Source organism: Myotis nattereri, assembly GCF_964212035.1.
Source record: "Myotis nattereri genome assembly, chromosome: 20".
NCBI lineage: Eukaryota > Metazoa > Chordata > Mammalia > Chiroptera > Vespertilionidae > Myotis > Myotis nattereri.
The window spans coordinates 2,664,735-2,692,430 of NC_138096.1; the positions used below are offsets into that span (position 1 = coordinate 2,664,735).

The window sequence follows — 27,696 nt, forward strand, 5'->3', positions numbered from 1 at the left end:
TGTGTGGCCAGCGAATGAGGTAATAAATATCCAATGGCCCTTGGCAGAGCAGCCGATGTGAGGAATGAATACCTCCTAAGAAGGTTCTGGCTTAAGAAACAGAGTTGATGGTGGTGCCCTTTATGCACGAAGCAGGAAGGGTGAAGTCAGCCATCGGGGGAAAATATAAGGGAACAAAGGTTTTCCATCAGTTTTAAGACGCCTGTGCAAACCCAAATGTTAGCCAGTTAATGTAGGATGCCAGACCTCGGAAGAGATGTCTAAACTGGAGACACAAACTGGAAAATCACCAGAACATCAACTTAAAACTACGGTGAGGTACTGCGGCCCACATGTAGGTGATGAAGTGGATGCCTGCGCCGCGTGGGAATCTGACACACACAGAGGGCTGTCAGTCTCCCACGAGCAATGAGAGGTAAACGAGCCAGAGGCGGCCGGCCCATCTCCGAGACCCTGGGAGTGAAGGCAGGAGGGACAGCTGGGGCCGGGACTGCGGTGTGCACCACAAAGGGGGCGAGGGACAGTGGTATGTGCGAGAGTTTCCCCTGGTGAACAGGGAAGGGCTGGCCGGGTGCAAGCTCAGCTGAGCAAAGGCCTGTGCCTCTGTGTCCACTGGAACACGTGGGCCTCGCCAGGTACAGTCCCTACCTTTCCTTAACACATTTTTAAAAAATGATTACAGAACCTTATGTGCTAAATAACGCAGACATCTGAAGTCCTAAGCATCAAAGCTGTGTACACCAATCTATTAAAATTATGGTTTTCTGCTCTATGACTAGGGGAGGTGGGAAATCGCATCCACATGCACCATCACGGAACTCAAACAAGGAACTGGTGAGGGGTGCCACGTATACTCTGCTTTTTAAAACATTTTTCTGAAACATTTAAAATCATTTACTTAAAATTTTCTTTAACTCCTCAACTATCCTACTGTCAAGTAAATGCTCTGTAAGATGGCTTTAGAAGGATCTGAAGTAAAGTTTCAGGCCCTGGAAAGCATGGTCACTCTTGTGATCATCTGGGGGAGGACCTTGTTTTTACCTGGTCTCGGCACTGGCTGTGCCGCAGGAGTCTGAGTCTTACGGGCCGACGCCCCCTCCTTTAAAACAATAAAACATGATATATGACGTTAAAGTTTCTTTATAAATTTCACATCTATTTGTCTTTCAATCAGTCACTCTACCAAACATGCTCTGATCAATCCTAAGAATGTAAAAACAAAACACCTTTCCTGATTTTTTATACTGTTGGTCATGATGTGGGAAATAGAAATCTTAGGTGGAAAATGAATTAAAAATTCTTACCATACAGCAGTTATGAGCATGTGGTATTTCTCAAATATCCAATGATTTGTGTAATTGCTGACAATTTTAACATCTCAGAAATGTCATCATTTTTAAATCAAGTCAATCTTTTTCCCCTTAAACAGTCTCAAAATGAGTAACACATAACCTCAGGTTAGAAAGATGTAAACAACATAACTTTGCATTAAAAACCACAAATACTTGACATTAATTGCCTTTAAAATATTCAGGGAAAATAAATAATCCCATTTACAAAGATGAGATTTTTTTATTTAAGAGTGATTAAAATATCTTAAAAATTGAATAACAAATCTCAACTCATTACCAAGCTTGTGATATATACAAGAAAATGTGCTGAATGTTGAATTTTATCAACTATTTACTCAGTAGATGACACTGAAATACTTAAGACACTTTAAAAGTTATCTATCTTTAGTGCATTGGTTTTGATAATTTTCATGCTAAATTTTTTTTTTTTTAAATGTACACAATCCATTCTTTCTTTCTTTATTTTTTTTAAATATATTTTATTGATTTTTTACAGAGAGGAAGGGAGAGAGATAGAGAGTTAGAAACATCAATGAGAGAGAAACATCGATCAGCTGCCTCCTGCACATCTCCTACTGGGGATGTGCCCGCAACCCAGGTACACGCCCTGACCGGAATCGAACCTGGGACCTTTCAGTCCACAGGCCGATGCTCTATCCACTGAGCCAAACCGGTTTCGGCTAAATTTTTTTTTATTAAAGCATTTCCTTTAAATAAATTGTTGAGGGAAGGGGGAAAGAGACCAACCAAAGGACTTGTATGCATATATGCATGACCCAAGGACACAGACAACGGGGTGGTGAGGACCTGGAGTGGGGGGTGGTGCTACACAGGGGGATGGGGGGAAGAAGAGGACATAAGTAATACTTTCAACAATAAAGATTTTTTTTAATTTATGATAGCAATATGTATTTCCACCTGATCCTCAGACCTGATTATTCCAGGAGACTAATGAGGTAATCAGCTACTAGCACCTGCACTTAAACCAACGTGGATGTGTCAACTGCAAGTGCCCGCAGACAGGTATGCTGTGCTGGCGCCTGAAACGGCCATGCTACTGGGAAGCCAAAGACTCCTGCAAGCTTGCTAGCAAAGTAGGGGCCACATTACTGCTGGTTTTAAATGCTGGCAACTCCCCTTAGGATCATGGGTAGCTTCTATGAACTAAAACAGATAAACGTGTCTGCCCTTCATTAGTCCTGGAAGAGACACTGAAACTGAGTTCCGCTTTCAAGTCAAGAAACTTCACTTGCGGCGCACGGCGGGCAAAGCGAAGGAGAAGGCCAGGCAGGCGCGCTGGCACCCGCATTCTGAGATCGCTCCTTGGAGGTGGGGAAAGCGAAGGAGAAGGCCAGGCAGGCGCGCTGGCACCCGCATTCTGAGATCGCTCCTTGGAGCCGGGCTAACTCCCGCGTTGGGAGCTCAAAGGAAAGTAAAACGGGTTCCTAATCACCTGCTCCTCAAAGGAAAACGAAATTCTGAGCAAACAATAACCTTCCTTCAAAAAGGGAACACTAGTGACTGAATTTAAATAACCAAAACACAGGCCATTCATCCAAATATTTTAATTTAATAAAGAAGATTTCATCTAATTTTAAGTCAGAACAGTCCAGAGATATAAACCACAAGCAAAATTGTTGATGGAGAGCAATGAGACTAGAATCTGGCCTCTAAAGAACCGTCAAATGGCACTGTTCAGAGACTAGGGGAAGTCACATGTGATCCAGAACCGCAGGGTGTGTCTCCAGCACAGGGAAAGACAGCTGGCCCTTCGGGGAGCAGAAGTGGAAATAAATGCCGTGCATTTACGGGGCCAACCACTCACGCTGAAGCACAGAGAGGGATAGAGACCAACGCAGGGAGGACCGGACCCCACTCCCTCCTCCAGGGATGCGAAGACATGCGACAGGTGCAAACCACCACCAGGGCTGAGGTGCTCTCCCCGCACCCCGTTCTCCCTCGTTCTTCCTACCAAGGACATGTAGCTGAATGTACCTACATAGATAAGCAGGCAGTATACTAGTAAGTCCATAAAATGACTTATCTCTACTATCAGATAACGAATCAAGTTACACCTGACTCATCACATAATGATCACTCAAGAGCTGAATAAACCCATTACTTCTGAACCAGGAGAAACTAAAGGTTAGGAGGTGTGAAACGCTAAAGGCCCTACCTTTAGCCCTGGGGAGGGGCCCTCTCCCACTGCCACCCACATGCTCTCCCCGGGGCTTGTGCTGAAAGCGCTCCCGCCCAGCCCCCCGCCCCCCTTTCTCGGTAAAGGCTCCTCTCCTTGTCCTCTGGACATGCCTGTGGTTCGTCACAGCTGCCGTGTCCCAAATGCCACTCCGCTGCCATTCCTGAAGACGCCCATTTCTGCTGATGAAATAACTCCTGCTTCATGTTGAAGGTTGTCAGGGGCTTGGCAAACCCGGCTTTAGATTCTGACTCCTGGAGGGCTATTCTAGACAAGCCCAGGGAAAACCCGAAAAACAGCGGGACAGCTCTGCTCTTCCCTTCAGGGTGTGTGACAGATGTGAACGCAGACCCATGCAAGTAGTGTTGCAGTGTACCCCGCAAATCACACAAGGACGCCTCAAGAAGTCGAATTAAGGAGCCACATTTATTTCAAAGCCGGGACTACGAGGGGGCAAATGCTCTCCAAATCTCGTAGTGCCTGAGTGAGAGCAGCAGCCATCTTATAAAGGCCAAAACCACATCCTGCTAGACCAGTGGTTCTCAACCTTCCTAATGCCGTGACCCTTTAATACATGTTGTGGTGACCCCCAATTTCACGGTTACAAATTGAACATAACTAAAGCATCGTGATTAATCACAAAAACAATATGTAATTAGATCTGTGTTTTCCAATGATCTTAGGCGACCCCTGTGAAAGGGTCGTTCGACCCCCAAAGAGGTCACGACCCACAGGTTGAGAACCGCTGTGCTAGACACTGGAATGTGGAATTATCTTGGGAAAGCAGTTTTACAGAAGCAGAATTGAGCCAAGTTAACAATCTTTAAAGGTTCTATAGTTTCAGTTCCCGGAGCCACTGAGTTAAGGAAAGTAATTTTGTGGTTCTGGTCCTCGGACACAGGAGAAGAGCCTCTGTGATGTGGGCTGGTGACATAATGGGGGGGGGGGGGGTGAGTTTCCAGGTCCCGCTCTAATCTGGAAACTGAGGCAACTGCCCTATTGTGTAAGCAAGCGGGCGCACAGAAGCCAGGACAGCAGGGTTAAAATCCAAACAGCAGTTTTTACCCGAGATGAAAGATACTACGCTCCATGCTTCAGTAGAAATTACCAGACAGTTATGCAGAACTATAAAACTTCACAAAACAGCTGCCAGTTGCTGAGTCTGACAAAAAACTTGTCACATTTCCTGAGAAAGTTTAAGCATCGAATTCAGATGTTAAAAGACACGAAACTAAAGGGAGAACGTCTACAAGCCTGCCTGTCAGGATTTCTACAGATTCCCGTGGCTGGGAACATGAAGGTGCTAGAAAGAGCCACTGGGGGAGCTTTCATCTCTGCCTGCTCATCTTCTCCACCAGCGTCACTTGAACTTAGGACAGAACGCGGGTGTGGCCTGAAAGCGGAAAGTTAATTCCGACGATGTGCACAGGCCCGTGAGGAGTCTGCAGGAGGCTCTGCTTACAAACACGGGCCCCACTGCAGAGGGATCGACAAGCCTCTGGAAACTTCGGGGCTGCGGACAGTACCGAAGGCTCCCTCCTGGAGCGCTCTTCATCATCCAGATCCAAAGTAAATCCAAGGGCCCATCAGAGTCCAACCAAAAGAACTGGCCCAAAACGGTGGATCTCTGTGCCCTAAGGTGTAACAAGCTGCGCCCGCCTGCAGATGTTGGCGCGCAGTGGTTGGTCCATACCTATTTGCTGGACAAATGAATAAAGTGAAAATATAAACAGCCACTCATGCTTCTGTGAGTGACTTCTGGGTATGCTGCCCCAGGGGCAGAAAGAGCGCCATTTCCCCGGCTGCGCCACGCACGCCATGGCCGAGAACAGAGCGCAAGGACTGAGAGAACCTTGCTTTCATCCCTCGACACAGCTTAGCTACCAGTGCGGACAATCATTTTACGACTCTAAGCATGGTTCCTCCTCTTCCGATGGGCACTGCAATGAAACTGATGCGCAAAAAGGCCGTTTACGGAATATCTCAGGCAGCATCCACGCCGACCGGGTTAATCCTCGGCAGTGGCCACTGCTGCTGGCTACATAGTCAAAGCAAGGAGCTCCTGATAAATATGATCTACTAAATCCAACTTCTCCTTCTGTCAGCGGAGTGATTTTAAGTAGACGCTGAAGCATTACTCCCAATTAAACAAGAAAACGGAGCAGGGAGCATGTATATGGGTGGACAGAGAACTAAATGCCCCAAAAAACGGGTTGAGCCTGGCCGGTGTGGCTCAGTTGGTTGGGCGTCCCTCCCATGTACCGAAAGGTTGGTTTCACTGCCAGTCAGGACACATAACAGTCATAAGCTCCTAAAATGCACTAAAAATCTAATGGACAAAAATAAAAAATGTTAGAGGGCCTGGCACTAAATTTAAAAGTTAACACGAGCAGCTGGCTAGCTTGGGATACAAAACCAAATCTGTCCCTCAGGCTGCCTCCTGGGCCCCGACTCCACGGGCTCTGGCCTGGGCGAAGGCAGGCGGTGTGGACAGCGGGCTGCGTGAAGGGCAGGGAAGGCGGGTGACCCAGCAGCACGTTTCCCAGTGGGGTTATGTTAGTAACATTGGTTAACCCAGGTTCAGGGGAAGGAGCCCTTGTTACAAGTTGGAAAGATTGAAACTGTGAAAATGAAATCTACACCAGGGCTGGTGTTGCTCAGTGGGTGGAGCATCATCCTGTGCATGGAAGGGTCTTGGGTTCGATTCCCTATTGGGGTTTGAAAAGGAGGCAACTGATCAATGTTTCTCTCTCACATGGATGTCTCTCTCTCTCCCCGCCCCGCCTCCAATCTAAAAAAATCAATAAAAGCATATCCTTGGGTTAGGATTTTAAAAAAGAAGAAAATGAAATGTAGCGAAAGCAGGCTTTTTCATGTCCCATTGTCCTTCCTCCATGTCCGCACTTCCCGACCACTAATCACCACCCTCTGATGTGAAATTCACAAGAACAGTTTTCAGATTCACTTGGACATTTCTCTGTATTTGAGTTTTATGTTCATGAACAACATATGGGAAAGTAATTGTGTAAATAAATAGCGTGCGGACTCTGGATCCTTCTATGATCCTGGAAAGTAAACAAGTGACTAGAGTTAATCTCTAGCATCTCTATTTCCTCCATAAACTGACATGTGATAATCAGAAACTATTATAGGAAATGAAAGGCTATATTTGATATAATAGACATTACTGGGGATATAGGACCGTGAACATATAGCTTAAGTCCCAAAACTATACATTTCTGGGAGTCAGTGTCCCTAAAGTCTGGGAGGGAAACTGATAATTCAAGCTATTTTTAAAAAACACAATGCCCCAATACTCTGCAGAAAAAAAGAAGGTGCCCAGGAGACTAAATATACCAAGAAATATCCAAGCATCTAGTGCTTACTAAAAAGCTTGCTTGACAGCAAGTTACCATCCCATCCCGAAACACTGGGACAAGTGAGTCTGATCAGAAAAACCTAACTGCCCAAAAGCAAGATCCTCTGCATGTGTGCTGTGTGTACTCTATCATTTTGCTGAATTTTATCATACATGGAATTTTAAACAAAGGGAAAATAAATAAAAATGCAAAAGTGGTTAAAAATAAAGTTTTACTGCCTTCGAGAACATCAGACACCACACAGAGAACAAAGCAGGTGCGCTGTAGCACGCTGTGTCAGTAAAGCCCAGGCAGCTGGCTTACATAAGCCCCAGAAATTGGGGGTGGGGTCTAAGTTACAGATCAAAGAAAAGGGCCCTCGAGCCTGAACCAGGTGTTCGTAAAAGGGAGGCAACTTGAGAAAAAAAAAGAAAAACTTCAAAGGAAGGGGTGCATTGAAGGGATGGAGTCGGATCAAGTTACATATAAAAGCTTATATTGTAGAACCCTATAAAACCATGTCTCTCTCACACACACACAGGAAAAGCAACATCTAACCCTGAAAACATTTAGAAAGCCTGTGCTCAAGCATAAAGTAAAAAAAAAAAAAAAGAAAGAAAAAGGGCGCAAGATAAAGAAAATAAAATTATAGCCCTTCATTTCCTAAGCATCCCTTTTCTTATTCTTCACCCATCACCACACTGGGACTGAGTATCACACAGAAGCACAATCGCTAAGCTTCTCCCTACCTTCGGCTTTTAGTCCAAATTAATGCACACGATCACGTGGGCTCGAGCCAAGCAGTGACGTGCGATTCTGCTCTGTCAGAGGGAACATCTGTCAAGCCCACATTCACAGTGCTGCCTGCCTGTGCGGCAGGAGGAGCGGACCTCACATTCCACACGAGCCCGCCCCCGGGACGCTGCCGGAGCCTCCCTGCAGCTGCCAGGCACCCGAGAGGCCCGGCCTCCTCCCAGCGAGGCTCTCCCCCTGCAGCTCGGCCGGGAACATGGATCCTGAGCAGGGAGGACAGCGCTGCATTGTCCGGCCGGGAGCGCAGATGTAGGGCTTCCCCGCAGCAGCCGCCGGGCCGAGGCGGCCCCGCTGCACACGGAGCGGCGGCCACAGCTCTTTTGTTCCGGAGCAGAGGAGATGCCGGCAGGGAAGAGCCCCCGGAGCCCGGCGCCCCCATGAAGGAGGAGGCGCCTGGAGGCAGGAGACAGGTGGACACCGGGGGCCCGTGCACAGCAGGCGCAGGAGGCAGACCGTGGGGGATGTGCGCATGTTCCGTGGCACCTTTTTGCTGAAGGGCTGGAGCCGAAAGTCTGCTCCGTGGGCATGATCCTCCGCACACCAATGGCCTGACCCGGGAAGGTATGTCGTGTCTCGTGTGTGATGTGCTTTTAAATGTCTCTCCCGGGCTGCGCGGCCCCGGGCCGCTCTGTCTGATAAACAAGTGCAGCCGGCTTACTGCCCTTGAAGCTGGGGCAGGGTCCGAATGGGGGATTTACGTGTCATTGTTTGGAAGGCACTGTCCCCGCTCTCTTCCCGGGAAGCTGTAGCTCGGAGTAAGGACGGGTTACGGGAGAGAAAAGGCAGCCAGGACAGGGTGTGCTTAAAGGATTCTCTGAGAAATTAAAACTTACAAAGAAAATCTGTCGCCCTCTGAAGAGAACATGGCAATCCTCTGCCAAATTAGGTCAAATGGAAGCCCGTCTCCTGAACTACAGGCTCCCTCTAAAATGGCCATCGAGAGACAATGCAGGGAAGTTACATTCTAGAGTGTCAGCAATCTCTCACACCAAGAGCTTTCCCAAAGTCCTTTGAGAACAGAACCTTCATCTGTAGCAGCTTTAGTAGCGCAGCCTTCCCTCCAAAACCCATCTGCCCAGATAGAGATAATGAGCTGAGAGCACGGGCGGTGTTAAGCATCGCCATGCGATGGAGACTACGGGGAGCATTCGCACAGATCACATGGGCGTGCGAGTTTGTGCACCGCACACACAGCAGATTAGCATGTTCCCGTGCCCATGAAAACAACTCTGAAACAAAGAAATCGCAATGGTGGCTGCAAATCCCCCATCTAAATTAGTGAGCTTAAATTTCAGGCAACAGACTGGTTCTCAGCGACCAAATACGTGAGGCTGCTCTTGGTGGTCATTTTTAAAGTGAAATTCAAAAACATAATATGAAAACACTTTGATAGAAACATATCCTTAAGTAGCACTACAAGGTCAAAAATTAAATATAATTCTAGCCACTGTGCCCTCAGGCTACCATACACAGGTAACAAACTACTGCCAAGCAGGTGTGGGCAGGGCGAGATACATCTAATAGACGATCTTAGCAACAATCCTAGTGGTCGTAACAGCTCATGACTCAGGAACTCAAGGATATTTCTAAAAATTTTTAGAGGTCTAGCAAAGATCTTAATTTTTGCTCATTTTCACAGCAAAAGTCAATAACCTATTATTTCATCATCATCAAAGGCAAACATTTTGAAGACATGGAAGCATGCCATTCTAAAATTAAGATTTAACAATTTATTGGGACCTATTCTTCTTACATCCCAACATCAACTCTCATTCATACCATTAATTTTTACTCCACTTAAGAATAAAATCAGATGGTATTAAAAAAAATATGGTTGTGAAAATCTCAAGTCTCGCTTAGGGGCTTTATCTCTCAATGTTAAAAGCACCAACTAAACATTTTTATAAGCTAGATGTCTCAAAAGTGTAGAATTTTTTACTCAAGCACCACTTAAATCTAGAACTGTTTCAACAGACTACAGATACCAATACTTTTAAAAGACCAATGATAAGAACAGTGTGTGTGTGTGTGTGTGTGTATACGTGTGTGTACGTGTGTGTGTGTGTGTGTGTGCGCGCGCCAACTGAACATTAGACAGTAACATTCTCTCCAAGAACTTCAACCCATAAGAGGCGCACACACAGTCACAGCTCGGCAGTAGCACCCCAACACTGGGGGTGAATCAAAGCTCTCTCTGCTGGGGCCGAAGCGCACAGCTATTCACATGCCGAACCATTTCAACTTTCTTGTCTCATTCCCACTTTTTAAGAAATAAAATCCAACAGGCAGTCATTCAAGAATAATTGTACTATGTAATAAAAGGGGGTAATTCTACTTTTTTTTTTTAGTGGAAAAATTTTAATCAGAGAAACTTTTAATAAATGATTCTTAAGACTAGACACATACGCTTTTATCAATAAGAGACTAACAAATGGGTGTCTGATTTCAAGCCTGACCAGCTTAATATTTATAAACATACAGACACCATGAATTTAAATTCGGATGCACCTCCATCACCCACTGCTACAAAGCCATAGAGAACCAGAAGCCACATATTTATGCTGGGTCACAACACGTAATACTTTGCGTTTTCTGTAACACTGAAATACTTCAGAGATACCACTTCAGGTGTATTTTCATAAAAACACCACAATTTATTACTCTATCTTCAGTCACTCCTTCAGTCCTTTATTCAAACATTCCTTCAAACAGCTGGCCTTGTATTTATTGCTTCTTAAGCTACCAAATCTAAACTTGTAAAGAGCTCTGTGATGGGGACTTCAATCACAATCCCATCATTGTTATGGCAACAGGAAGCTGACATGTTTCATCTAGCTGTGCAATATGTAAAATCCATTACCAAATAAATTTTAAAGGCAACTTTTGTTTCTTCTACATTTAAACCCACACCACTTCTAGCTACTGGCTTCTCTGTGGGATGGAGGAGGAATCGTGACTGCTTATCAAACACTCCACTTGGAAAGAAAGCTTAGGAGGAGTTGCCCAGTGGGTACAGGAAAGGAAGCGTGATTTCTAAGTCGGAACACTCAGCTCTGTTCCTTCCAGCTGAGCTCACCGCAGAACTGTTCTACAGGTAAAATGAAGAGCCCTGGTCTTCACTGTAGCCATGTAACATTCAAATTCATGTCAATAAACTCCAACAAATAGCACACTAGATTGTTTTTACACACCCCAAACTTAAAAAAATCACCATCTCACAAAATGATTAATTTTCCACATTTGAGAAACACTGTAACTCCTCAAAGTACCACCTAATTTCAGATCACTGAACTCATCCAAAGCTGGTGCCTATACTAGATCCCATTACACTTTATTCAAATTCCCAGCTACTTGCACCCTCTAGTGGTTGTTACTAGAATAGAAATACTTTCATTCACATATACGCGTGCCTAACACTTTCAATCAGTGTTTTCAAATACTTCACATTATATATGCTAATTCTGCTCTATAATTATTCAGTTATATAAGAACTTTGTTTTCCCCAAAATAATTACATTTCATGTCAGAGCTAAGCAAACTTGGTATTAATCACGAATCTCTCAACATCACAGGCTAATGACCGCACATGTATCTATGTATACAGATACATGTGTGTTCATTTCAAATAAAACTAATGGTCCTACTAGACTGTTTTTAATACATTAAATTTTTAATTGATTAGTTTTATTTTTCTTAAAGAAGTAATTTGCAAAATAAAAACTTGAAGAAAATTAAAATGACATATTAGTCTTCTACTGAAAGTTTTTTCTTTTACTAGAATTCAAGCTACAGCAGCTTTATCTACCTCCACCCCCACGCCCTGATCCAGAAAGACTAAGAGCAAGCTGAAAGCATGAACTAATCTGTGCTTTCACGGAAACACCTTGATTGAAGATAACACAGCCAGTTCTTAAGATGCGGTGTCAGGAACCTCCCGCAGTGATACCCAGGATCGTATTAAAAATCTCTAAATGTGGTCCTAGCAAGAGTCCTAAAAATGTAACAAATACTCAACATACAAATTTAGAACACAGAGTGACCTGAGGATCTCGAAAATGCATTTTGTGACGTTTGAAATTTTGAGTATTTGGATAAGATAGTAAGTAGTACCTATATTTTGTAAGAAATCTGAAAAGACTGTTCAAAGTAGTTGTTTGATTCTAACATGGAGACTGACTGGGACATGTGATAGTCTGCCAAGGCCACAGATAATTAAAGACAACTGGTTGCTGCTTTTTTTTTAAGTCAATCTTAAGTCTCAGTAAGGAAAATCATCTCCTAATACCTCATATTTGAAGTGCAAGGTTAAAATTAGGAAAGAGTGCTTGAAACTGCTCATCATTTAGTCCTTAAAATCCTGCACTGAAGTTACTGGAGCCTGAAAATTGATTCTGACAGGTGCATCTTCTCATTGAGTTTCTCAACACAGTGGGGGCGATGGACACATGCCAGGCAGCTCTGTGACTAACAGACTCGGCCATAACCGCGCCGTCTGCCCCACGAAATGATGCCTGGCCGTTTGACACCGAAGGCCGCTGACAGTGCACAGCCCAATAGCGTGTCAAGCCAATGCTAACGCACGCCAACACCTCCCCACCTGCCCCGAGGCTCACACGGCCTGGCAGCACTCTGACACTGCCTTCCCTGCATGCACACACTGTTCAACCTTCCACTTGGGCCCAAGTGCACCTGGCCAGAGCCCCCGAGACAGTGAGGGAAGTGACGCGTCCCCTTTCAGGTGCTCACGGCTACCAAGGTGTGCTGCTAAGGACGTTACTGAGGGAAAACAAGGCATGAGCTTTGTTCCGGGCGATCTCTCCCCAGCGCCTCGGCTCCCAGCTGCCCTGGTCTCAGTAGCCTCTCAGCCTCTTTCAGGCAGTTCGGGGACAGTGAGCATGTTGTAAACCCGTGCTTTCCCTCCACAGAATGACTGCACGGAGACGCCGAGCCCGAACCGGAAGATGGTGACCAGGGAACAGCGCTGACTCCAGAGGAAGCGTCCAGCCGCCTCCTCCCGGGGTGTCCAACATGCTCCAGTGGCGGCGGCGGCACTGCTGCTGGGCCAAGCGCTCCCTGTTCCGGGCCCCCCTCGTCGGGGCGCTCTCCCTGGCCTTCCTCTTTGCCATGTTCTTGTTCTTCCACCACCACGACTGGCTGCCAGGCAGAGCTGGATTAAAAGAGAACCCTGTGATCTACACTTTCCGAGGATTTCGTTCTACGAAAAGCGAGACCAACCACAGCTCTCTGCGGAACATCTGGAAAGAAACGGTCCCTCAAACGCTGAGGCCTCAAGCGGCCACCAACTCCAACGACACAGATCTGTCGCCGCAAGGAGTGACGGGGCTGGAGAACACGCTCAGTGCCAACGGGAGCCTTTACAGTGACAAGGGCACTGGACACCCACATTCTCACCACTTCAAGTATCTCATCAACGAGCCTGCCAAGTGCCAGGAGAAGAGCCCGTTTCTCATCCTGCTAATAGCTGCGGAGCCTGAGCAAGCAGAGGCCAGGAGAGCGATTCGGCAAACGTGGGGCAACGAGAGTCTAGCCCCCGGCATCCACATCACACGGATTTTTCTGTTGGGCATAGTACGTACTCACTTAAATGGCTACTTTCAACGCGCGCTACTGGAAGAGAGCAGACAACATCACGACATAATCCAACAGGACTATTTAGATACCTACTACAACCTGACCATTAAAACGCTAATGGGCATGAACTGGGTTGCCACGTACTGCCCACACGCTTCGTATGTGATGAAAACGGACAGTGACATGTTTGTCAACACTGAATACCTAATACACAAGCTACTGAAGCCAGACCTGCCGCCCAGACATAACTACTTCACTGGCTACCTAATGAGAGGCTACGCGCCCAATCGCAACAAAGACAGCAAGTGGTACATGCCCCCAGACCTCTACCCAAGCGAGCGCTACCCTGTCTTCTGCTCGGGGACGGGCTACGTGCTCTCGGGAGACCTGGCCGAGAAGATATTTAAAGTCTCTCTCAGCATCCGCCGTTTGCACTTGGAGGATGTGTATGTCGGGATCTGTCTTGCCAAGCTGAGGATTGATCCTGTGCCCCCGCCCAATGAATTTGTGTTCAACCACTGGCGAGTTTCTTATTCCAGCTGTAAATACAGCCACCTAATTACCTCTCATCAGTTCCAGCCCAGTGAGCTGATAAAATACTGGAACCATTTACAACAAAATAAGCACAACGCGTGTGCCAACGCGGCCAAGGAAAAGGCAGGCAGGTATCGCCACCGGAAACTACACTAGAAAACACGAGATTTTTCTGTTCAAACGTGCAATCTGTAAAATAGTGCTAAAAGCATGTATAGTTAAAACGGATGATACCATAGGACAAGTTTTAGTTAAAACTCATCACATACAAGAATTCCAAAAATATTTTTTTAATTTATGAAGATGGTAATTCTTAAAAGTACATTATATAACAAAAAAGGTCTCCCGAGGGGATCTATAAAGAACTGTTTAAGGGGATTCTGTGTATTAACATGCAATAACAAGCATGCATATGTCAATGACTCAAGTCTCATGTTAGGGGCCAGTAAGATGTATTTGCCTATATTTTCCTCATGAATTTTGATTTAAGAAATGGAGACAGTCCAAAGACCCTTCATTTTGGATTCAGCATATAATTAAATGTAAATAAAACATCACTGTTAATTTTAAGAAGACTTCGTAATTGTGCAAACGACAAATTTTGTGACCTGACTACTCTAGGGATCTAAAAACTGTATTCCATGCAATAAGATTCAGTTGAGTTATTCCAGAAACACATTTATAAAGTTCAGATGATTCATCAATGCAGTTCTCATCTAAGTACTTATTTTAAAAAACAACAACAATGGAGATACTCATTTTCTTTTACTAAGACTCACATATATCGGGGGAAAGTCTTTTGACATGACGTGATAAAATGTGAAAAATCAATGTGTCTCAGGCTCAAGTTTTTATAAAAAGTAAAGGTTTCAAAGTCGACAGATGTGTTCTCTGGGTGGTGTGAGGGCCACGCTGGTACCTGAGTGAGCCACTCCACCAGCCGGCGACTGCGCTCTGCAGGAGTGCTTGCACTTCGCGCACGCACATCTATAAAAATAGATCATGTCCCTCTCGCTGAGGCAGAGGTGATTACTTACAGGCACAAAGAGAATGTGCTGCTGGAAGCAGATAAAAGGTAAAGAGCGCACAGCCGCCCCATTCAATCCTTTTCTAAGATGCGTGCCTGCCAAGCGGCAGCATCTGGGACTTTACTTCCTGACAGCAGGTGTACACACGCCAACTCTTAATCACTCCATGGCACCACTTCTCGCCGAGCGCCAAGTTTACAAACCTGCAGTTTTTAATCCGCTAGATGACAAACAGTGTGCATTACCTGTGAAAAGCCTTCTAGGGGAAGAGGGGGAAAACTACCCATGTTGGATGAAGACTTGATTCTAGGATGAACAATGTATACGATGCACTTTTATCAGGTTTTTAATAAAAAGGGTTAAAACATCTTTACTGAGTGTTGTGGTGCAAATATTTTTCACAGTGATTTTGGTTGGTTCCATTATACATTTTAAAATCAGGAAATACTAAACCTACTAGCTCTAAAACAGTGTTTCTATTTCACACAAGTAATTAAACTTATTAATCTTAATTTCGTCAGGATGTTAGTTATCCTTATTCTAATAACGATCATTTTTACCTTCAATTCTGAAGATATTATATCGAAACAGAATTGTAACATTTGTAAATTTCAGAATCACAGAAACTGCACTTAGTATTTAAGATGCTAAGTACTTAGTATTTAAGATGAATTCTGTTTATAAACAATTTACTGCTCATTTTCAATTCAGTACTCGTTCCTATTCTACACAGAGTAATTCTGAATGCTGAGCTAGCTAATTCCACGGGCTCTTAGCAAAATCTGTTTTTAATTTAATTTCATTTCCATGTTACACAAAGACTACCAGAGCACTAAGTAAAAGTCACACATAATAGGACAGGAATGCCAAAGTAGGTAAGTTTGATGAAAGGCAAAAGGAATCCTTCCATGAACATATGATTCCACTGATTTGGATATGGGCTCATCCACCTTGAGAGTAAATCTCTGCTTTCTACTCCTAAAGTTAAAAAAAGGTGTATGTGCACGTGCGCGCAGTTGTGTGCATGCGCACAGGTATACGCGTGCAGTGTGTACAGAAACAGACACCAGCACCATCTGCCTAGTGTCTTCTAGGGTCCAAGTGCAGGATCTTTAAATTCTTAACAGAACATCTAAATTCTTACCACAAGCATCAATTTAAAATTATTTCTATATCAATGTGATCTTGAAAACTAATGGTAACCGGACGACACTCTGAGGTCGCACAGAGCGCTGGACTAAATGATAAGGTTTCTGAGGGCTGCTCACATCCTTATTTTAAAGTTAACATCCTACTCTTCATTTATATTTGACCTTCCACTGTCAACAATATGCAAGCTGGTTTCCTCAGCAAAATATGAATTTCTACATTATAATATTTTAAAATATTTAAACATTTCACCAAGTACTGTGCCTTACTCATGCCCAGCACTATGTAATTTTTAGTATACATGAGAATATAATTTTAAATAACAAAGCTGCATCAGGCCAAAGAAAAAAATTATAAAATAATCTTTATGCTCAGTGTTAATAGATACTTTAGAAGATAAAATACCAAAATCTTCAATATTTACACTAGTTTATTTTGATCAAGATTGTAAGTAATGAAATTCTAATTCAAATACATCATTTAAACTTGTCACCTCTTACTATACAGCACACTCATCTATAATCTCAACTGGAACATTACTAATATCTATTACCGAAAACCCCTATGAAACAGGGACAGGGCAGCAGGAGCTGTTTCCTGACGAGCATACAGCATATGCCTGGTACTGTGTTAAAGCACTTCACATGCATGATCTTCTCTGAACATCCACCACACTGAGAAATAGTAACGTTTCTTTGTGGTGTAAGACTCCACTGATTTGGATATGGGCTCATCCACCTTGTAAGTAAAGCAACGACGAAGTATTATGGAAATATGACCACCATCAGGGACAGACTCTAACCCCGCTCCGTCATCTTGGACTGTAGGAACATGGGCTCACACACCACCTCTGAGAACTGCACCATGAACAGGGAAGCCATGGTCACAGCGCTGACGGCAAACTCATCAAAAGCCACCTCTGCTGTAAGGCCCTTGCTATCACAGCGCAGTCTAAGCAGGCGGATGCTGAAGAGGAAGCAGGGAGGTCTAACTTTCCTCGCTGCGTTCAATGCAGGTGAAACTGCGGGCACCATTCCCAAAAGACCAGGCTCACCGGGTTCCACTCCAGGGCCTCGCATCAGGCTGCAGGAACCCTGAGCCCGGGCCTGCTCAGAGCCGAAGGAGCAGCCGGAGGCACTCACTTCGTAAGCATGTACCGAGCTCCCCAAGCCCTGAGGTATGAACTGCAGACACAACCAGGAGCGAGAATAAGCACACGCTGTGGAGATAACACTCCTTCCACAGAGCGCCCAGATCCCACCTTCGCGGACACAGAAAGGGCAGCGGTGATGCCTGCATGAAGGCGTGGGGCAGGGGATCTCACCCAACCGTGTTCCCGGGGTCAGAAAAGCCCTGCCTGGGGTAATGCTCAAGCCAACATCTAGGAGATGCTCACTGGCAAAATGGGAGCAATCCAGGAAGAAGGAACCGGTACAATAACCCTGAGGTGGGAAAACCACGGCACAAGATCAGAGGGGAAGACTGGTATGAACTGATGCCAAAAGGTAAGAAGAGAGAGGGGCAGGTAAAACCCCATGAGACTTGCAGCACGTGGTAAGAACGATGGTTTTTAACCCCAAGACTAATGGGGAGCCATTAAAAAACAGAAGGACTCGGAAAACAGAAAAAGGCAGAGGCTGGTTCACGCCTATGGCTTCCATCCCCCTAGGTTTGAGGCAAAGCCGCATGCAGAACAGATGAGGAGACATGAGTGGCGTGAGAAGGCGAGTTCTGAGAGCGCTGCGCAACCAGGGAAGATGTGAGAAGTCTGGGCCGGGAAGGGGGCAGTGGCAGAGAGAGAAGGAATTCCAGAGATGGTGGGAAGGCCACCGGGAGGGTGACATCCAGACAGTGCAGGGGAGGGGAGGGAAGTAGTGGCAGGAATGACGCCGAGGACCCTGGCCGGCACTGAGGGGAGGGTGGTACCATTTACCAAGAGAGAAAACCTGGAAGAACCTGACTCACTAGGGGCGATGTAATGAAGAGCCACCAGAAACACAGAAAAGGACTGTCCGGTGGCACTGAGAACCGATAGATTATTCAGCACCAATAACAATAGCAATTTTAACTACTCTCTGCACATATCAAAGTATGGCAAGCAACGGGAAATATAACATATAATACGGGCTTAAGAGCCAGCCATTTGGCCCGGCCAATGTGGCTCAGTTGGTTGAGCGACTTCCATGCACTAGGACAGTGATGGCGAGCCTATGACACGCGAACTCATTTTTTTGGTTGATTTTTCTTTGTTAAATGGCATTTAAATATATAAAATAAATATCAAAAATCTAAGTCTTTGTTTTACTATGGTTGCAAATATCAAAAAATTTCTATATGTGACACAACATCAGAGTTAAGTTAGGGTTTTTCAAAATGCTGGCACGCCGAGCTCAAAAGGTTCGCCATCACTGCACTAGGAGGTCCCAGGTTTGATTCCCAGTCAAGGCATATGCCCAGGTTGCGGGCTCAATTCCCACTAGGGGGCATGCAGGAGGAGTAGATCGATGTTTCTCCCTCACATCGATCTTTCTCTCCCTCTCTCTTCCTCCTCTGAAATAAATAAAAACGTATTTTTTGCCCTGGCTGGTTTGGCTCAGTGGATAGAGTGTTGGCCTGCAGACTGAAGGGTCCCAAGTTCGATTCCGGTCAAGGGCACATGCTCAGGTTGCAGGCTCGATTCCCAGTGTGAGGCGTGCCAGAGGCAGCCAATCAATGATTCTCTCTCATCACTGATGTTTCTCTCTCCCTTTCCCTCTCCCTTTCTCTCTGAAATCAATAAAGAACATATTTTAAAAAATAAAATAAAACATTTTTTAAAAAAGAACCATTCATTTGATAAACACTTTTCAAGCAATGTGCCAAGTACTCTGTCCCCAGCGCTGGGCATACAGTGGGGGAAAGATGGAGTTCTTGCCTTCAGAGCCTCATAGTCAAAGGAACTCGTCAACGTAAATCAACAGACAAGAAGATCACCAGAAGGAAAAGCTGGGAGGCCTTGCCAAGAAAGTGACCTCTGAACTGAGATGCGAATGAGGAGGAGCCAGTCTTATTAAAAGAGAACGGATCCAGGCAAACAGACCTGCGAGGGCAAAGGCCAGGAGGCTGAGAAGAACCTGACAAGCTGGTAGGAAACAGGAAAGGCCACTGAGACAGAACGGTGGCAATAGCCTCTCCTAAGCCTTCACCTACAGCCGGGCGCTGTGGACAGAGTTCAGAGGGTCCCTGGTTTGATGTGAAATTTAATTTCACCAAGAAGTGAGCATTTCCATCCTTCGTGAATATAGGCAACAAATCGCAGAACTAGTAACAATGGCTGTGACTTTGTCATCAACAGACATCAGATATTTCCGTGTCACATTACAACTGTCACACAGGTCTTGAAATACTGTACATGCTCATGCTGTAAATTTCTGGCAATTATTAGATTTGACACTGGGTGTTGTTATATAATGCATTAGTAAAGAAGTATAAACTACCATGTCATAAATTGGCATTTTTAAAATACCTTGGTAATATTATTTCATCACAGTTAGTTTTCTTTGCCATCTTTTGTACTTCGTGCGTTAAAAACACTCAGCGAGAGGATCATGGGAGTGACCAGTCTCCCAATGGACCCATGACCTGAGAAGAGATTATGAACGTCTACCCACAGCAGAGGACACTGAAGAATGCTAACAACTGAACGCAACTTCTGGTGCCTGTTTGGATCCTATTTCCAACAAATGAACTACAACAGACACTTTTCAGAAATATCAGAGACACTGGACAATGAACAGAGTATTAGATGATACCAAAATGTGATTATCTATGCCAGGGGTCCTCAAACTTTTTAAACAGGGGGCCAGTTCACTGTCCCTCAGACCGTTGGAGGGCCGGACTATACTTCAAAAAAAAACCTATGAACAAATTCCTATGCACACTGCACGTATCTTATTTTGAAGTAAAAAAACAAAACGGGAACAAATACAATATTTGTATTTGCATGTGGCCCGCGGGCCGTAGTTTGAGGACCCCTGACCTATGCTGTCCTGTGCAAGAACCTCTGTGGCTGGGTTAAAAAAAGCCCAGGATTTTTAGGCACAAAACGCCAGTGTCTGGGTTTTGCTTTACAATACGTCGGGGGGAAAAGCAGATGAAGAGTGATTTAAAAAAATGACAGAATCTGTGTGACAGACAGAAAATCACACTAATTATAATTCTCTCATTATGTTTATGTCTGAAATTTTTCCAATTTAAGAAAAAAGGGGGGGAATAAAAGGCATTCAGTAGTTGCTTTGCAGAAAGCAGCCCCTCAGAGAAACGTCAATTCCAGGAGGGCTGCCTGCTGTGGAACAGATGGGAGAAAGACGCCCCCTTCTCCAGGCGGATGAGGTCCTCGAACAGGTCGCCTGACCTAAAAGGCTCACCAGGGAGTCTCCTCTTTCCCACCCTCACGTCAGGGAAGACAGTGGCATCATTAAAACCTGCTCTGGTGTTACTCACATCTTGCTGAGTATGCACTCCCTAAAGAACAGCACTCATTGCAAAGGGAAAAGAAACTATTTCTCATTATTCAGCCGTCTGGGCCTAAAAAATTAGTCTTTGATCAAACTCTCCTGGCATTAGAAGTAGCAGCAGTTTAGGAGAAATGCTAAGTCTTAAGGAAGCCTGTGCAAGCAGTGACCATGGGGAGAGGCTGCGTGGCCTTGCACCAGGTCTGTCTGTATTGAAGAGATGCAAGTATCAAGCCATCTTACTCCAATTAGACAATTGAAGGATATAATGTAACATAGGCTCACCTTGCAACCATATCATTATAACGTGATTTCCCAGGTAGCTTTTTTACAGAGAACACATATGTGCTAAACCAGCCGTGGGCAAACTACGGCCCGCGGGCCGGATCCGGCCCGTTTGAAATGAATAAAACTAAAAAAAAAAAAGACCGTACCCTTTTATGTAATGATGTTTACTTTGAATTTATATCAGTTCACACAAACACTCCATCCATGCTTTTGTTCCGGCCCTCCGGTCCAGTTTAAGAACCCATTGTGGCCCTCGAGTCACAAAGTTTGCCCACCCCTGGGCTAGACAGAGGATGAGCTCAGTGGCTCTGGCAATCATACTTCTCACGGGCATTTAGCCCTTCAAATGCTCCTCTCTCAGACTGAGCATGAGCCACAGCCTCCTGCCCTGTGCTCACAGCAGCAGGGCCGTGTGCTCTGACCTGCTCCGTACAGAGGGTGCTGAGGACTCGCAGGCACCTAGAAGCAGGCAGTACGTCTATGCTTTGGTCCTCAGGGAGCTACAGGAGGTCCCAATACAAGATATAAACGTAATGCTACCTGTATGCCACACAGAGCATGTTTATGTCACATCTACTGTCCTATGATCTTTATGCTGGTGTCTAGAGCTTTAGAAAAAAATTATACAAACTTTTTAAAATCACTAATGACTCTGAAAGTTTAAAAATAAATCAAATGTATATCACATGCCTCCCAAAAATTGATATTAATTTATTAGAAGGTATTAGATCAATTATATCTATTATGTTTAATCCAGATAAAGAAAAAAATGTTCCCCAAATCAATTTAATGGTAAAGTTTTTAATATTTTTCTATTAAAGCAACTCTTATAGGGAGAAATACATCTGATAATATATATCCACAGTTTTTGGTAAATTATAATGTACCCACAAATTTACTATCAGAATGATTGGTTATTATAATATAGCTCTATCTATGTTAAAACTCAACAGTTCCTAAGGACACTATGAAGTATTTTGTACAGCATTTTAAGATAAATGATAATATTCTAATTAAATTAGAAGCTGAATTTGGGGATTTTCTAATAAAGAAAACTAAAAGGCTTCTACATAACAGAAGGCTAAAGACCTGATTAATTTGAATTCTCAAGTTTAGTATATTAAAATATACATGAATTCAATTCCAGAATGTTTCTGACAACACATACATGACAAAAAGACATTGTAAGAAAATTGAAGCTTCTATCTAAAAATACCAAATTTAGAGAAGTCAATAACTAGATTGATAGTGTCCAAAATTCATTCAGCTTGTAGATAAAAAATTGAATAAACTTGAGTTAAATTATAATATGGAAAATGTGTAATTGATTTAATATCAAAATAATTACATATTAGATCTTATATGCCACGGCAAAAACCTAAATGTAAAGACTTTTAATGACAACGTAAACTATGACAAGCTCAATAGTGAGACAATTATCTGAGTCTATGGTTGCTGTGACCTTTGTTTTCAATAAAAATAAAAATCTTTAAAGTTTTAATTCCTAAACATTAGAAATAAATATATCTTCAACTTGCCAGTAAAACAGTATTCTAAAGTCTTAAATAAGAACTTAGTTTTATCCAGACCAGAAGCACTAAGAGTTTAAAAACAGATATTTTCAAAATAAAAGTGGGAACAGTCACTCACAGAGGAACATGAGAAGCAGCAAAGACAAGAAGAACAACACAAAAGAAACATCCATCAAGAAAGAGACCTGGAAAAAAACCAAAACTTAGAATTAAAGGTCAAATGAGGTTTGGCACAGCGGGGGAAGGGGCAGGGATGAACTAGCTAGACAATCCACTGAGTAAGATGGAAACACTAAGACAGCTAAGAAAATAAAATCTGAATGTTGGATTTATATAACAGATTGGAAATTCGTTTAAGATTTAAACCAATCTATGAAGACCTAGGAATTGATACAGCAAACTAACTCTGCCAAGAGCCAGCAGAGAAGTACCCAAGGAAATATCTAAGCACCCAATTACAGTATGTTATTAAATATACTACGTTTTCATATGAATGAATTCAAGTAATTTATCAATAAGTAAAAGGAAATAGAATCCTTTTTCCCTCTAAGTAATATCTATGCCTCAGTGACCAGCCGACCAGTCAACCGGCTGGTAGCTATGACACATAATGACCACCGGCAGATGCTCAACGCACAGGCATGGAAACATGGAACAGACTGATGAATCTCAGAAGGAAAGAAGGAGAGGGGAGGGCAGAAAGAGATGAACCAAAGATCTTATATGCATACTAGAGGCTCAGTGCACGAATTCGTGCACCAGTGGGGTCCCTCGGCCTGGCCTGCGGGGATCGGGCTGAAAGCAGCTCTCTGACATCCCCCTAAGATTCCAGGATTGTGAGAGGGCACAGTGCACCAGGCCTCTAGTATAAAATAAGCCCTACAGGCTGGGCTCAGAGGCTGAGCGTCGACCTAGGAACCAGGAGGTCACACAGTTCGATTCCCGGTCAGGGCACATGCCCAGGTTGCGGGCTTGATCCCCAGCGTGGGACATGCATGAGGGAACCAATCCATGATTCCCTCTCATCGTTGATGTTTCTATCTCTCTCTCCCTCTCCCTTCCTCTCTGAAATCAATAAAAATATATTAAATATATATATATATACACACAATAAAATCATATCTGTGTTAAAAACATGGTGGATGGTTAGTCTACAAAGACACTGAGAAAGAGTTAAAATTTAGAAGTGGTAAAACATGCTCAATACTGATAATAATTTTGTTAAAATTGAAGGGATTCAAGTTGTATTGATGAAGGTAAGTATAATTATAATAAGGAGCTGTACTGCATTATGCTTTTGGAATGTCAAATTACCTGCACTGTGACTCCTGGTACCAAGAGTGTCTACCACAGTGGTGGCCTGGAGGAATTATGGATCTGACAGTGATGCTGGCCACTGCCTCAGGAGCACCGTGAGAGGTGTGCCAACCTCCCCCAGACTTGGCAGAACTCAGCAATAGCCTTTATGCATCTACCTACCCACTTCCCACCTCCCACCTGGGTGACCCTGTTGGACGGAACTGGAAGATTACCTCTCACTGGGACAGGTGAATGTGCAAATGTTTCTGAAACATGGGAGATTATTTAATGAAGAGCTAGGGAATCCTTTTATCATAATTCACAGTATCTCACTGCTGAGAGCTGAAGAACATTCTACAGTTACCCTACTTCTTCAAACAGAGGAAGAATTAGACAAGAAAGGAAGTGGTTTCTTTGTTTCCTTGGAGTGGGCCACTCTCAGTAAGAAAAATAAAGATAATAAAACTATGAAGTTCTTAAGTGTGATACTCTCCGTGCAAAGTCAGGGCCACCTTATGCTGCTAGTGAGCCCGGCGGGAATGGTCTCATGACTGTCTCCCATCCTCCACATCACTGCCGCTTGGTCAGATAGAGAAGAAAATAAGGATGAAGAGATGTCAGAGAAACCAGAGCCTCTGCATCGCGGCGAACAGACCGGAGATGCCTGGACAGTCACATACGGCTTCCAGGAGACAGTGCTAAGAGGACCTTCAAGGACAGGTTTTGCCTGATCACGTCAACACTGTGCTGAAGGGTCAGAGGTTTTTGGAAGGAAATCTCTATTCACTGGATAATAACGAGATCAGCAGCCTGAAGATTTCCTGGTTAAGAAGAATGAAGGACTGGCCTGGCCAGTGCTGCTAGTCGGTGATAAACAAGGGGAACTTGCAGACTCAGCCCGATGTGGTGCAATAGCGGAACATTCGCTGCATTTGACCCCTGAAACTCTGAGCTTATCTCTCTCTCTCTCTAGTCCTGCTAAGTTCCTTGCTGCTACCCAACTAACAAAGAAAGCTCTTCATCACCTCCTCTTACTCACTATATATCGAAAAACATAACCCAGTGGCATTTTCTTAGTCTAATGTGGCCCCTTTCACAGAAGGAATCCATGACAATGTATTCAAGTGTTCCTGTACTGAACAGTTTCTACTCTCAACCCACAACCCCTATGATGGTCACATGAACGGATCGAGTGCCACACTAAGTCTACCAGTGCATCACAGGAGGGCGGAAAGGCAAACGCAGACAGATCAGCTTGGACACAGTGCGCACTCCTGATTCAACTATTAAAAACGATGAGATTCCTGTACCACAAAATCTGTTTAATCCAGTATTTCTTAAAAATTATAGAACCCAAGTAACACACTTTGGGGAAAGGCTCCCAACTCAAAAAAGACCCTAACAACCTACAACACTCACGCCTTTGGCCTCTGGAGCCTTCACCAGGAAATGCATTCCATGGCCTAAGTCAAAATTAATTAGCAACCCAACTATTCAAAGTTGTAATTCACTGACTTCCCCATTTGCACAGAAGCTCAGTAATGAAACCCATTTAAGGGCATTTCAGATGAGACCAAAGTAAAAAGGACAATAACCATAAAAGACTCACTCTGACAGCGACCAGAGGAAAACCAAGTCAGTCCCACAATAATGGGACTGGGGAGTGGCCAGTAGGCAAGTTCTGTTGCCAAGGAAACGTCAATAATAATGAATTTTGATGTCTTTTGAGTGTAAGGGATTTCACTTGAAAGAGCATAAGACACCATAGCAAGAAACTCCCAGTTGACCTTGCGACCCCTTTGTTGTCTTTAAATCCTCTCACCAGGTAGCACCCCACCTCCTTGCAGTGAATCGCAACAGGCTCACACACACTCAACTCAGTTAAAAAAGGTGACAAGGACACCTGTGAATCAAATCCCCTGCATACACATCTAGCAGCACAACTGGTCATGACAGACAAATGTGTGAAACAGGAAATACACAGAGTAAAGGTTTCCTCGGAGAGCGGCGGGAGCAAGGGAAGCTCTGTGCTCAGAGAACTTACCGTCACGGACTTCAGCGTCATCCCGTGGTAGGTGCCCATCGTGTCAATTTTGAAGCCTTCCGTTTCTATAAAGAAAGAGGGTTTTCTATTAGACGTCATGTATTTCATGATCAATCACAAATCTAAAGTAATAATCCATAATATATCTTAACAGGTCAACAGTATAATAAAACCTTGAATCTACCGTACACATAAAGTTAAATCACACACTTCCGAAGATAAAAATTTATAAGGGTATTAGTCTCAAAAATATATTCAATACACACCCTGTGTGCAGAAGCTGGTTAACACTGTGTCTACAACTGTGTTCAAAACTCATATTGGTTGAAAGTATCAAAAATTGAGATTGAGCCCGCTGGCATGGCTCAGTGGTTGAGCATCAACCTATGAACCAGGAGGTCATGGTTTGATTCCTAGTCAGGGCACACGCCCAGGTTGCCAGCTCAATCCTCAGTAGGGGGTGTACAGGAGGCAGCCAATCATTGATTCTCTCTCATCATTGATGCTTCTCTCTTTCTCTCTCTCAAATCAATAAAAATATATTTTTTAAAAATTAGATTGAATAAAATACTTCATAATTTAACCCCCAAGTTATTTACATCTAACACTCAATTACAGCACCACTAAAAGCACCTACTATCATAAGAAATCCTTAACATAAAGAAAAAGGCATGTTCAAAGATGACAATGATTAGGTATGTACACTGTGGAAAAGCAATGCTGTAAACAGATAAGGGTTCCAGGGCAGGGTCTCAATATGCCTTTCTGTAAAGCGCCACATGTTACACACTGCAAGCCAAACAGTCGCTGTCACACCAGTGACTTCTGCAGTGTGGTGGCAGAAGCGAGATAAACGAGGGTCAGGGTTGGTCTGTGGGCGGTAACCTGCCAACCCCTAGAGCGCACATTATTCATTCCACAAGAAAAGCATCGCAGTGAATACAAGAACGGACCGGTCTGCACCCTGTACTTAGTACATGCCTTTGTCCAGTAAAGGAAGTCAACACACAAAATTCACTGCATCAAGGTAACACATCCTTTAATGAAACTTAGAGGTTTCAGATTATGCAGAAAAAAAATGACAAATGTTAAACTTCCAGTTGCTACTACCTCGTTTTTTCATGTATCAAGTCAAGATAAATGAGAAGTTACACCGACATTAGTCCCACTTACTACCCACCTCACTAGCGCAGCACTGACCCTACCGAGTTAGTCAGTACCCCACGTGGGCTTCCACAAAACACAACCGCAGACGCTGACCAATCCCCGCCTCCCAAGCGCTCATTGCACACATTCATAATCCGGGGAACATGACTGATGGAGAACCTCCCTCTAAAATCAACTTCTGAGAAGCAGCACTAGCCTTAATAGCCAATGTAATATATACAGCATGGTTAATTACATACCAGTCATGGACTCCATGGACTTTATATTACCTAGTTCAATCCTCTTTCTCTCTCTTTCTCTCTCTCTCTCTAACCCTAACCCTGAGAGGCAGGCACTGCACTGCCACTGCTATCAGTACTGCAATGTCACAACGGGGGAAACCGACACACAACGCAGTTAAAGTCACTTCTCAAAATTCACACACAAAGTGACTGTGACAGAAGTAATCTGGGTCCAGAATCCATGCACTGAAGCAGGGGAGGCAAACACAGTCTGTAAAAACCAGATGGTGTCTCTAGGCTTTGCAGACCACGCAAACCCTGTCACAACTCAATGCCGCTGCCACAGCACCCAGGGAGCCATGAGAAGCACAGAATGGGGGAGCGTGGCCACTGCAGATGGGGCCTGCCAACTGCGGCTCCAGCGTCAGGCCACCTGCCTCTCACGTGGAGCACAACCCAGGAAAAGAAAGATAAAAACCAAGTCACTTGCCTTCTTTTCCTTTGAATCTTTCCTGGTCGTATCTGTTGTAGGCCGCTGGGATAGGCTGTTTGGTACGCAATGTGGGGTCCTGCAGAAAAATTAACCATGATTTACATGTTAATAGTCTATTGTTACTTAATACTCATC

General features: G+C 44.2%; 2 protein-coding genes across 2 annotated transcripts in view; one reads left to right on the forward strand and one right to left on the reverse strand.

The window, feature by feature from the left end:
* Positions 1 to 27,696, reverse strand: part of CDC73 (cell division cycle 73) — a 61,927-nt gene that overhangs the window by 17,289 nt on the left and 16,942 nt on the right. The window contains exons 9-11 of the mRNA XM_081114610.1: positions 27,559 to 27,637; positions 25,681 to 25,745; positions 1,042 to 1,099 (exon numbers count right to left, since the gene is read on the reverse strand). Coding sequence (XP_080970736.1) covers positions 1,042 to 1,099; positions 25,681 to 25,745; positions 27,559 to 27,637 — 202 coding nt within the window. The remainder of the gene's footprint in view (positions 1 to 1,041; positions 1,100 to 25,680; positions 25,746 to 27,558; positions 27,638 to 27,696) is intronic.
* Positions 7,736 to 15,244, forward strand: B3GALT2 (beta-1,3-galactosyltransferase 2). The gene is made up of 2 exons (XM_081114612.1): positions 7,736 to 8,282; positions 12,647 to 15,244. The coding sequence occupies exon 2, from the start codon at positions 12,750 to 12,752 to the stop codon at positions 14,001 to 14,003; it is 1,254 nt and encodes a 417-aa protein (XP_080970738.1). The 5' UTR covers positions 7,736 to 8,282; positions 12,647 to 12,749; the 3' UTR covers positions 14,004 to 15,244.

Bases quoted from the DNA above. Each gene is read 5' to 3' on its own strand.
- B3GALT2 (XM_081114612.1), top strand. From the start codon at position 12,750: ATGCTCCAGTGGCGGCGGCGGCACTGCTGCTGGGCCAAGCGCTCCCTG.